Source organism: Trichechus manatus, unplaced genomic scaffold (genome assembly GCF_000243295.1).
Source record: "Trichechus manatus latirostris isolate Lorelei unplaced genomic scaffold, TriManLat1.0 scaffold00239, whole genome shotgun sequence".
Taxonomy (NCBI): Eukaryota; Metazoa; Chordata; class Mammalia; order Sirenia; family Trichechidae; genus Trichechus; species Trichechus manatus.
This window is the reverse complement of record NW_004444175.1, coordinates 709,199-722,862: the sequence shown is the minus strand read 5'-3', so window position 1 is coordinate 722,862 and position 13,664 is coordinate 709,199. Positions and strand designations below refer to the sequence as shown.

General features: G+C 35.3%; 1 protein-coding gene across 1 annotated transcript in view; it reads right to left on the bottom strand.

Moving 5' to 3' along the window:
* Positions 1-13,664, bottom strand: part of SCLT1 (sodium channel and clathrin linker 1) — a 202,004-nt gene that overhangs the window by 49,965 nt on the left and 138,375 nt on the right. Inside the window, exon 18 of the mRNA XM_004389281.2 lies at positions 8,325-8,521. Coding sequence (XP_004389338.1) covers positions 8,325-8,521 — 197 coding nt within the window. The remainder of the gene's footprint in view (positions 1-8,324; positions 8,522-13,664) is intronic.

The following is a 13,664-nucleotide window of genomic DNA, read 5'->3' as shown; positions in this document are numbered from 1 at the left end:
ATCCCTGGCCTTTATACACTATATGTCAGTAGCATTCCCCATCTCCAAGTACTGTCCAGACAAATGTCCCTTGGAGGGGCAAACTCACCCACCTGTGCAGAGAAGTTACCCAACGGCATAAGGACAATGGAAATCTTTGGGGAATTCTCATGTAAAAGCAGTTCACCTATTTCTCCATTATGTCCTCCAGGAGTATCCAGAGGACTTTCCCTTCTCTAAGACTATGAGAAATACATTCATGAGGGGAGCCCTGGCAGCCCTAAGAGCTCTGTGGTGGTTGTTCTCTGTAGGCCAGAAATGACAGTGGGAACTGCTGTCATGGAACTGGGCTCCTTGAATTCCATGGAAAAGATAGGATTCTGGATGGCAAGGGGAAAGTGGTGTCATTAAATCTCCAAAGACGATGTGGTTGTGGTTACTGGAATGGGCAAGAGTCAAACAGTAATCAGAAGAGTCTGACCTGCAGAGGTCTTTGGCATTTGTTAGTTGATCGTTGTGTCCTTAGGAATCCTGGGTGGCACAAACAGTCATTCAAACCCACTTGGTGATCTGCTTCTGAAAGGTCACAGCCTTGAAAACCCTATGGGGCAGTTCTACTCTGCACACACAGGGTCGCCATGAGTCAGAATCAACTTGATGGCAACTAACAACAGCAACAACACTGTGTCCCTTGAACTGAAATAGACAGGCAGCCTACTAAAGTCTTATTTGATTCATAGAAGTAAAAAAGTTCTAGGTCTGCTGAACGTAAGTCTGACTTGAGAGAGTCAGTGGCCACTCAACCAATTTCCCAGCTTGAGCCAGTTCACAGACCCAGAGTCCCTGGGCCCCTTGAGTGATGAAAGGGGGAGCAGGTCCCCTTAGGAAGGACTATGCTACACATGTAAAAATACATACTTTCTCCTGGCCTTCCTCTAAGGGACTTGTGAACAATTAGCAGGGAGCAACGGAGAAGGGGGAAATTCAGACATTTTCAGGATTACTGGATACCAGTGCTAAAATGATGAATTGTAGTAGACCCTAAATACCACTGGGGTTCACCAATTAGAGGAGAGATTTATATAGGTCAGATTGACAATGGAGTTTTGGCTTAGGTTGTCTCACAGTGGGCCCAGTGTGTCTATAATCCTACCCTGTGGTTATTTCCCCGGTTCTGGAATGCATGATTGGAATAAATATATTCAGCAACTGGCAGGATCCCCACATTGGTTCCCTGGCCTGAGAACGGAGGGCTGTTATGGTAGGAAAGAAAAGTGGCATTTGATAAGGTACAGTGAGCACAGAAAGGGTAGGTAGTATAGATGCTAGATTCTTTCCATTCATTCATCTTTTTTTTTTTTTCCACAGTAAGTTGGTTGCATAGTATCTTCCAAAGGTGACCAAGGAGTTTTTTCCTCCTTTATGTAGTATCATTTTATAAGTTATGGATTTTTGACATGTTTTAATCTCATATATATTTGATATGTTTCAATTTACTGTACATATTCTTTTTAATGTTCAAATTGCCTCTCGAGTCCTTTCGACAAGACCCTAGCAGTCTTGGTATCTTCCTTGTTTTTTGCTATGACAATGGTGTTTTCTAAGTTCATCTTATAATTTCCTGTCCCAGATCTGTAATCATCTCTCCAAGGAGCTCTAGTTTCTTTTTAGGAGACCTCATTGTAACTGAGTTGGTCATTGTTTCTAGATTCTTTCAGCAGACAGAGCTAGGAAATACATGTTTTTAAATAAACATATCATGAGTTTATACATTAGTATTTCCAATTCAAATTTACAATTAGAAGTTTTATATAACCTCTTTGAGTTTCTTTCTCATGTTGAAAATCTTGGTTCTTAAAGTTATTTATAATAATTACTCAATTGCTTTACCCTATAATTGTAAGTTTCAGAATAACGATATCAGTATTATCACTAACAATATGACTGTTAAGAAGAGTTGATGACTTTTTTTTCCCAGTTCTTTTTATCCTTAGGTTTATCCCACAAGGGATTTACTGTGTTTAATTACTGTGTTTAATGTCATTTGGAATACTTCATCTATGTAGTTAAGCCATTAGCTTCCTACACAATTCAGTTCATTTATTTAATTTTACTCCCGATTTTTAGGTATTTTTTTCATTTTCATTTAATTTTAAGAATAATTATATAAACATTTCTATAGTTCCAAAGTCAAGCTTATAAGTCTACAAAAGAAGGTTCATTTAAAGCTAGCCTGCATCCTTGTCTCCTCTCTTCCTTTATAGATAACTGTATAAATCATTTTTTGGCTTACCTCTCCATTTTTAAAAACAAGTGTGTGTGTATATAAATGCATGTGTGTACACAAGAAGTATAACCATGTGTATAGTATTCTACCTTTTATCTAAGCAAGGAGAATATATGTGTGTGTGTGTGTACAAATGTATGTGTGTACACACACACACTCTCCCTGCTTAGATAAAAGGTAGAATACTATACACATGGTTATACTTCTGTCTTTTCACTTAACAAACAATATACTTCTCATATTGCTCCATGTGCTAGTATTCTGACTGGAATTACACTGAATCTGTAGATAGTTTGGGGGAGAACTGACGTCTTTACAAAATACTGAGTTTTCCCATCCATTGACATGGCACACACTTCTATGTATTTAAGTCTTCTTTAATTCATAACATGAATTAAAATTCTGTGTATTAGTCTTACAGACATTTGTTAAACTTATTCCTGGGTATTTGATTTTGTAAAAAAAATTATTTTATTTTTTGGTTGTTCTTGAGAATAGACACAGCAGAACATACACCGATTCAACAATTTCTACATGTACAAATCAGTGACATTGATTATATTCTTCAAGTTATGCAACCTTCTCACCCTCCTCTTCTGAATTGTTTCTTCCCCAATCACATAAATTCACTGCCCCCTAAGTTTCCTATTTAATCTTTAGAGTTGCTGTTGTCAATTTGATCCCATACAGATAGTTCTTAAATGAACACAATGCTTAAGGCAGACACTGTTTACTAATTAAGGTAAATATTCAATGTTTTTGATGCTATTGTAAATTTTACTATTTTTTAGATGTTATTTTTGAAATATTTGTTACTAGTTTGTAGTAATATAATTGATTTTGTATATTTACTTTATATTCAGTTATCTTGCTAAATTAATTTATTAATTCTAATAATTTATCTACAAATTATTTTGGATTTTCTACATACACAACAATGTTGTATGGGAAAAATGGCTACTTTTGTTCTTCCTTTCCAGTTTGTATACTTTTTATTTCTTTTTCTTGCCATAGTGCACTGCTTAGGACTTACAGTACAAAGATGAATGAAAGTGTTAATAGTGGACTTCTTTGTCATCTTTACTATCTTCAAAGGAAAGTTTGTAACATGTTGTGATTAAGAATTATGTTCGCTGTACAATAGATATCTTTATGAAATTAAGTAAATTCTACTCTTAAGTGTGCTGAGAGCTTTTTGGAAAAATGACGAATAGATATTAAATTTTATCAAATGCTTTTTTAGTCTATTGAAAAGACCTAATGATTTTTCTTCTTCAATAAGTTAATGTAGTAAATTATATTAGTCGATTTTCTAATATTACACCAACTTTGCAACCTACGATACAGCCAAACTGGAGATGATTTTCTTTGTTAGTTCTTTAATGCCTTCAGTAGATGTAGATTTTTAAATAATTCATCTAACTCTTTTAGTTGTGTTAAAAGGTTGGTCCAAATTGCTTAGCTCATCATGAACTGGAAACAGAAGTTCTCTTTCTCTTTTGAATTCATTCTAAACACATTTTCATTCCTACATTCCACTAAAACTGCTCTTATTATTGTTAGAAAAGATCACTACATGGGTGCCAAATTGAAAGGACCCTTAGTCCTTACTTACATTACTCAATCAGTAACATTTTATAACTCATAGTGAGTAAGAGCATATTCGCTTTACCCAAACTGCCTGAATTTGAAACCAGGATCTGCCACTTCACTAGCTATGTGACCTTAAATTCCTCAGCCTCTGGGCCTCAGTTTCTCTATGTGTAAAATGTAAATAATAATACTATCCACTCTGAGTGCTGTTGTGAAAATTAACTAAACTTATCCACTACTGTCCAATTGACTCCGACTCATAGAGACCCTACAGGACCGAGGAGAACTGCTGTATAGGGTTTCCAAGGCAGAAATCTTTACGGAAGCAGACTGCTACATCTTTCTCCCATGGAGCAGTGGTTGGGTTTGTACTGCCGATCTTTCTGTTAGCAGCCGAGTGCTTAACCACCGCACCACCAGGACTCCTAAAACCAAACCCATCACTATGGAGTTGATTCCGACTCATGCAAGTTGCTTAGAACAAGGTACACGTTGTTGTTGTTGGTGTCATCCAGTCAGTTCCGAATCATAGCAATCCCAGGGACAACAGAACAAAACACTGCCTGGTCCTGTGCTATTCTCACAATTATTGCTATGTTTGAGTCCATTGTTGTAGCCACTTCCTCTCTTTTGCTGACCCTCTATTTTACCAAGCATGATGTCCTTCTCCAGGGACTGGTTTCTGCTCGTAAAGTATCCAAAGTACATGAGATGAAGTCTCGCCAACCTCACTTCTAAGGAGCATTCTGGCTGTACTTCTTCCAAAACAGATTTGTTCATTCTCCTGGTAGTCCATGGTATATTCAATATTTTTCGCCAATACCATAATTCAAATGTATCAGTTCTTCTTTAGTCTTCCTTACTTATTTCCAGCTTTTGCATGCATATGAGGCAACTGAAAATACCATGCTTGCGTCAGGCACACCTTAGTCCTCAAGGTGGTATATTTGCTTTTTAACACTTTACTGAAGAGGTATTTTGCAGCAGATTTGCCCTATGCAATAGATCGTTTGAATTCCTGACTGCTGCTTCCATGGGCATTGATTGTGGATTAAAATAAAATGAAATCCTTGACAACTTCAATATTTTCTCCATTTATCGTGATGTTGTTTATTTGTCCAGTTGTGAGTAGATTTTCGTTTATGTTAAGGTATAACCCATACTGAAAGCTGTATTATTTGATCTTCATCAGTAAATGCTTCAAATCCTCTTCACTTTCAGCAAGCAAAGTTGTGTCACCTGCATATCGCAGGTTGTTAATGAGTAATTAGGTGTTCTGGAATTCCCATTCTTTGCAATGTTATCCAGAATTTGTTATGATTCACATAGTCAAATGCCTTTGAGAATCAGTAAAACACAGGTAAACATCTTTCTGGTATTCTCTGCTTTCAGCCAGGATCCATCTGACATCAGCAATGATAGCCCTCCTTCCACGTCCTCTTCTGAATCCGGCTTGAATTTCTGGCAGTTTCCTGTGGATGTACTGCTGCAACTGTTTTTGAATTATTTTTAGCATAATTTTACTTGCATGTGATATTAACAATATTGTTCAATAATTTTCACATTCCTTTGGATCACCTTTCTTTGGAATGGGCACGAATATGGATCTCTTCCAGTCTCTTGGCTAGGTAGCTGTCTTCCAAATTTCTTGGCATAGACGACTGAGCGCTTCCAGCATTGCATCCATTTGTTGAACCATTTTAATTAGTATTCCATCAATTCCTGAAGCCTTGTTTTTCACCAATGCCTTCAGTGCAGCTTGGACTTCTAACTTCAGTACCATCAGTTCTTGATCATATGCTACCTCCTGAAATGGTTGAAAATCGACCAATTCTTTTGGATACAGCGACTCTGAGTATTCCTTCCATCTTCTTTTGATGCCATAGAATCCTTCAATACTGCAACTTGAGGCTTGAATTTTTTCTTCAGTTCTTTCACCTTGGAAATGCTAAGTGTGTTCCTCCCTTTTGGTTTTCTAACTCCAGGTCTTTGCACATTTCATTATAATACTTTATTTTTTTGAGCCACCCTTTGAAATCTTCTGTTCAGCTCTTTTACTTCTTTATTTCTTCCTTTCGCTTTAGCTGTTCTACATTCAAAAGCAAGTTTCAGAGTCTCTTCTGAAATCCATTTGGTCTTTTCTTTCCTGTCTTTTTAATGACCTCTTGCTTTCTTCATGTATGATGTCCTTGATGTCATTCCACAACTCGTTTGGTCTTCAGTCATTATTGTTCAATGTGTCAAATCTACTCTTGAGATGGTCTCTAAATTCAGGTGAGATATACTCAAGGTTGTACTTTGGCTCTTGTGGACTTGCTCTAATTTTCTTCAACTTCAACTTGAACTTGCATATGAGCAATTAATGGTCTGTTCTGCAGCTGGCCCATGGCCTTGTTCTGACTGATGATACTGAGCTCTCCACTGGCTCTTTCCACAGATGTAGTTGATTTGATTCTTGTGTATTCCATCCAATGAGGTCCACGTGTATAGTCTCTGTTTATGCTGAAAAAATGTATTTGCAACGAGTAAGTTGTTGGTCTTACAAAATTCTATCATGCAATCTCTGGTGTTGTTTCTATCACCAAGGCCATATTTTCCAGCTACTGATCCTTCTTCTTGGCTTCCAACTTTCACATTCCAATCACCAGTAATTATCAATGCATTTTGATTGCATATGTGATCAATTTCAGACTGCAGAAGTTGGCAAAAATCTTCAAATTCTTCATCTTTGGCATTAGTGGTTGGTGTGTAAATTTGAATAATAGTTGTATTAAATATACATACATTAAATATTCAATAAATATTATTATTGCTTATTCTCCCCTTTTTGATTTTTTTTTTTTTAAACCATTCTGTCTTGATTCCTGCATCTCTAGACACTGTTTTCTCAGTGTCTTTCACTCAAACTTTAAATTTTGGAACTCAGTTTTCAAACAGCTCCATTTCTCTATCTATATTACTTTTCTACATGCTCTCACCCCATGGTTTTCCAAATCATGTATGTTAATGACTGCCAAACATAGCTCCTCTTTCAATCTCACCCCTGAACTCCATATTTATGTACTCAACTTACTAGTTGATATTCCCACTTAAATGTCTTTTAAGCAGCTCATACTTAACATGGGCTGTCATGGATTGAATTTTGTCCTCCCAAAATATCTGTCAACTTGGCTAGGTCAAGATTCCCAGTATTGTATGATTGTCTACCATTTTGTAATCTGATGTGATCTCCCTATGTGTTGTAAATCCTATCAGTATGATGTGAGCAGCAGTTATATTGATAAGATCTACAAGATTAGATAGTGTCTTAAGCCAATCTCTTTTGAAATATAAAAGAGAGAAGCAAGCAGAGAGGGATGGGGACCTCATACCACCAAGAAAGCAGTGCCAGGAGCAGAGTGTGTCTTTTGGACCTGAGGCTCCTGTGCTAAGATACTCCCAGACCGAGGGAAGACTGATGACAAGGATGTTCCTCCAGAGTCGACAGAGACAGAAAGCCTTCCCCAGGAGCCAGCGCCCTGAATTCGGACTTCTAGCCTACTGGACTGTGAGTGAATAAACTTCTCTTTGTTAAAGCCATCCACTTGTGGTAACTCTGTTATAGCAGCACTAGATGACTAAGACATGGCCCAAAGCAAACTTTTTTGTTTATCCCCAACTCCTCAAACCCTAGATCAAGCCACCATCATCTTATACTTGGACTAGTATAGTATTGGTCTCTTTTCTCCCTTTTTCTACCCTTGCCCCTCTACAATCTATTCTTTATACAGCAGTCAAGGTCATCCTTGAACATTTAAATCTGATTACATTACTTTGCTCAAAGCTCCCCATACAGCTTCTTATCTCATTCAAGTTCTTACCAGGCAGGAGTTGGCACACTTTTTCTTAAAGGATCAGAGAGTAAATATTTCAAGCTTTGTGGGTCAAATAGACTCTGTTGCAATGATAAAACATTATATACAGTAAATCTGTATGTAAATAGTAATAAGATTTTAAGCTGCCATGTCCAACAAAAATTATTGTATCTTGTGGAATATGCATAAAATTTATAAAAATATACAATATTAGTTTTGGTTTAGAATGCTTAATATCTTTTATAAAAACAAGTTGCCATGAAGTTGACTCTGACTCATAGGGACCCCATATATGCCAGAATGGAACTATGCTCCACAGGGTTTTCAATGGTTGGTTTTTTGAAAGCAGACTGCCAGGCTTTTCTTCTGAGGCACCTCTGGGTAAACTCAAACCACCCACCTTTTGGTTAGCAGCCAAGTGTGTTAACTGTTTGCACCACCCAGGGACTCCAAGATCTTTCACAGCAGTTAATATACATGTGCTTAATAAAAAATGTAAGTATAAGGTCAAGAATTATATATTTTTGTAAAAGGATTACAGCATGGACATTAAATTCCAAGTTAAATAATTCCTTCTGTAAAACGAGCCAAACAATTAATAGCAGACTTACTTTAGATTACTGATCCTAATTTCTGCACTTTCAGTAAGTTTCTTGGCTTCTTCTTTCCACCTGTTGGTTGCCTTCTGTTGAGTCACTAAGAGATGCCTCAATTCAACAGTGGAATTTCGATTACTGTCTTCCATCTCTCTCAATTGAACTTCAAATCCACGCTCCTTTATCGAAAACTCATGTTCCATTTTACTGATCTAAGAAATAAAATGAATACAGTATTTTCTTTCATTCTCAGAAAGATATTGATCAATGATATATACAAAAGAATTCATTCATTGTGTTGTATGAGGCATAGAAATGTTTGGATGAAAAATCTATGTAAGAAATTAACTGTACAATTTGTCTTCATTACAAAGGAAGACTAATTCTATATTAAAATGCAAATTTAGCAAAACTAGAATTATGATGGATTACAATTTTTTGCAACATTTTTTTCCCCTGGCACCTTCAAATGCCAGTAGGAAAAACATTTACTATCAAACATAAAACAGCATTCTTTACTCTTTTGTTGTCAGAATCCATGTAAAGTGTCCATGCTCTCAGTAAGGTACTCAAGCTACTTTTGGTTTACATACTAAATTACACACGGCTTTCAAAGGGCTTGTAAAGACAAAGAAAATTATATACAAGCATTTCTTTACTAGTCCCAGCATACTATCGATGAATGATGTATACTTTTTTCAGGGAAAAAAAAAAATCAAATATTGATTTTCAAAATCTCTTACAGAAATGTTTTCAGTATATTTCTGAAGAATTAACACACAAGCAAATGCTCTTTGGATACTTCAGCAGGCTTTCAACTGGGGTTCAGGGAGAGAATTAAGCTCTAATGACCCAAGGCATCCAATGTATGCAATGAATTACCTTCTGTCCTTTGCATTTAGAATGGAACTACCTATGTACCATCTTTGAAACAACTGAGAAAACTACTACTCAAATCATTTCCTGTGTTTTGTAGTTCAGATGAAAAATCCTGGTGGAGACAGGCTACAAGGTCATCTGACTTCTGCTGTGTACTTTCAAGCCATCTTTGCTTTGCTACACTAAAAAAATATTATAAAGAATACCTATCTTATGATATTTTAAAGTAATATGCTTTAAAAACAGCCATAGCTGTTTTAATGTAATTCATTAAATACGGTTTTCAAACTCAATAAAAAGTGAATAAGGGACTTAACTTTACCAGCTCGGAAATACCAAACAAAACCTAACGAGTAAAATCCGCAGCTCATGAAGTTTAAATACAAACATCCCGCCTTCGCCACCCCTGCTAAATGCAACATGCTTCCTCAAACTCTTCAATTTGCTTTCTCAAATAGTTTACAGTTAAAAATGTAAGACGTTATGAATGCAGACACTGGAAAAACCACCTTGGATTTAATAATTTTGTGTAGCACACTGCTGTGCAAGCCTCCTGAGGTTCCTTGACTCTTGGTGCTAGCTTAATAATGTTGGAATAATTGGATTCTCCAAAGAGTTACAAAGAAAGAATCGTTACAAAACAGCAGTTAATCCGACAACCTCTTCTCGCCATAAAACAGAATTAGAGCTAGCTAGTTAGTTAAGAGGTTCTACTCCTTATTTACCAACGATTCTTCTCTTAAGCTAGATGCAGACTTGGCAAAAAGGGAGTATTTTGATGGGACATGTGGAGTAGACAAGCTTTCTGCCATCCTTTTGTTCTCTGAAACATTAGTTACTATTTTTTTGAACTATTAAAGATGGATCAAATGCAGTATTAAGTAGAGGAATTCATTGATTTTTTTCCCCTCGATTATAAAAAGCAAAAACATATATCTATTGTGAAATTAGGGAAAATACAAAAAATTAAAAATATAAATAAAAGTCCTTGTAAACTTACCACTTTTGCATTCTACATAATTGGTTTTATTTATGAATTTTTAAGTTAAGATTACAACGTGTATGTGTTTGTGGTGTGTGCACGTGCGTATACATACATACATACATATATATGTGTATTTTTATTTTTACTTTGTTGTCGTTAGTTGCCATCGAGTCAATTCCGACTAATGGCGACCCGATGTGGGCAGAGTAGAATTGTGCTCCATAGGATTTTGAAGGCTGTGACCCTTTGGAAGCAGATCACCAGGCCTGTCTTATGAGGTACCTCTGAATGGGTTCTAACTACGGATCTTTCAACTAGTAGTTGAGTGTTTAATTGTTTGCAAACCCAGGGACTCTGTAGAAGATTACTACTTGTGTGTTTGTGTGTCTGTGTGTTTCTGTTTTGTTTTTACCTAGAACATAGCAATATCAATACATTATAAATTATTAAAAACATGGTTTTTAAATGATGGTTTAATACAGCATTTTAGAGATGTGCCATAATTTAATCATTCCTTTATTCCTAGATATTTAGGTTGTTTCTAATTTGTTATTGAACATTGCCACAACAAACTTTTTAATGAAATATTTTGATTATGTTATTACAACTGAATTTCAGACTCTTTAAAAAGTGAGTGTATACCATTTTACACTTTCAGCTGCAGGGTAGAGAGTACCCACTTATTTCATTGTACATTACTCAGTTAATAGTAAGTTTGAACTTCTAAAAGATTGTTCATTAGCCATTCATTTTTCTTAGTTTGTGAACTCTCTGTTCATGTCTCATACATGTTCTTCTATTGCGTTATAAACATTCTTTTACATTTTTAAAGCTCCTTATATATGAATAGTCTTATTCCTTTATCATATTCATTAAAGCTATTTTCCCCAGTTATTTGCTTTTTAAACATTTAAAGAATTACTTTAAACATTCAAATTTTTTAAATACTCAAATCTATCATTATTTTCCTTTGAAATTTCTTCCATATTTTATTTTGCTTAGCAAGTCCTTTCCTGTCTATCAGTTAAATACTAACCAACATTTTCAACTTATGTTTTAGAGTGCCATTACCATTATAAAGTTATTAATCCATTTGAAATTTATAATATTAAGTGTATAAGATGAGGATATACCTTTTTTTTTTTTTTTTTACTGAAGTATGTTTATTTGTTTATGGAAATATTTTAGTATGGGAAATTTCAAGCATACACAAAATAGAAAGAATAGTGCAATGAACCCCTATATGCCCATCACCCAGCTTCCACAATCATCAAACTCATGGCCACTCTTGTTTCATCTATATTCCTACCCTTTTTCCCCTGTCAAGAATTATCTTTCTCCCTCTTACAAGAAATGCGTAAGTCTTAAGGGTATAACTCAATTTTTACACACATACCAATGTACAGAAATCACCACCAAGATTTAGATGCCCCAAGAGTCTCTCTCAAGTGTCCTTCCAGGCAGTACTCAACCATCCAAAAGATAATCACTATTCTGACCCCATCCTCGTAAGTTATGTCTATTCTTTACTTTCATATAATGAAAAAATAAACTGAAGTTTTTTTAATGTCTGTTGACAGAAAAAGCTTCTTTGCTTAAGATTGTGAGATTCATCCAATATTTTTTTGTAAACATAATTCATTTTTTTATTGTTGTATATATTTCATTATATTAATATGTAACAATTTACCCATTCTCATGTTGATGGACATTTGAGTTGTTTTCAGTTTTTGATGTTATGATTAAAGCTCCTATGAATATTCTGGTACACATGTTTTGGTGAACATAGCACTCATATCTGCTGGGTATGTCAGGATTATTTGACATAGTATATATATGTGCCTAGCTTTAAAAGATACTGCCAAATGGCAGTTGTACCAATTTACATTCCCACCAATACTATATGAAAATTCCAGTCGCTCTATATCTTTGTCAACACTTGATATTGTACTTTTACATTTAGCCATTCTAGGAGGTATGTAGTGGCACCTCATTGTACTTTTAATTATATTTCCCTGATAACTGATGAAGCTGAATACCTTTTCATGCATGCCTTTTACGATTTGCTTATGTAAGTCTTCTGCCCATTGTCGGAAATGGGCAGTCTGCTTTTTTCTTATTAATTGTTAGGAGTTCTTTATATTCTGGATATGAGTTGTTTTATTTTTTTCCAGTTGTATGTATTACAAATATTTTCTCCCACTTTTTACTCTCCTAATGATGTCTTTTGATGATCCAAAATATTAATTTTTAAGGAAATCCAATTCATCAATCTTTTCTTTATGATTAGTGCTTTTTGTATTTTGTTTAAGAAGTTTTTTCCTCCCCAAGGCCATGAATATTTTTTCCTAGAGGCATCATTCTCTTAAATTTCACATTTAGGTCTATAAGCCAGCTCAAATTAATCTGCGTATATGATATGAGGAAGAGGTTAAGGTTCATTTTTTAAAAAAAGGATCCAAGTACGATTTATTGTAAAGACAATTTTTCTCCATTGAACTGCAGTGGTTATCTTTGTTGTAAATCAGGTAATAATGTCAGAAGCGTTTGTTTCAGGATGGACTCTATTTTGCTCCATTAATCAAGTTGATTATTCTTATGCTGATCACACACTGCCTTAATTACTGTAGCTTTATAGCAAGTCTTGATATCTGGTAGTAAGAGTCCTCCTTTGTTCTTTGTTTCCTTGACTTCCCACAGCCTAAGGCATAGAGTACAAACTTCTTTGTATGATATATAAGGCCCTCTTGTTCAGACTTCAAACTTTTATAAATAACTAGTGTTTGACACTTGCAACAGGAGGCATTAAGTAAATATACGTTGATATGAATCAGGCTGAAATGTGACTTCATTAGAGGTTTAAATTTTCTTCTGAGCCCTCGTTGTAACAAAAAACAAAGTAAAACATTAATGCCACTCCATATCCTTACTATGAAATTGGAAGGTGCAGATCTTAATCATAAGGAGTTTGTACCACATTTTATAAAACTCTTATGGAATGAGGAAAGGTAAGCAAGATGTTGACGGTGATTCCTGTGCTTGAAACTCCATTAAACAGATTATCATGTTCTACTGGCAAAGCATGTAAGCAGTAGAAGAGGGAAAAGGGAGAAAAAAGAAGAGGTAATTTTTTTAAGATAAGCCTTTTGTCCTTTGTCTTGGCATGCAGTTCTCAGACTAGCTATAAGGGGTTCTCAGAGCATACTGATGTAGCATTCGCTATACAGTTAGTTTTAGAGAAGCTCAAATTTTGAGAAGCTATTATAGAAGGGAAAGAGGATGGCAGTCTGTAAAGTTATCTAATCTATAGTTTTGCTAGTGCTGCTTAAATTGCTTTGGCAGGAATATCAGTGTATTTCATGGTTGAGAAAGATTTTTTTTTTTTGGTAGACAGTGAAAGCAATCATTTTCAAGTATGCTTGCCAAGTTCTACAATACAGAAATGACTGGTTAACACTCTGAATTATGATTTAGTACTATCTGATTAGAAA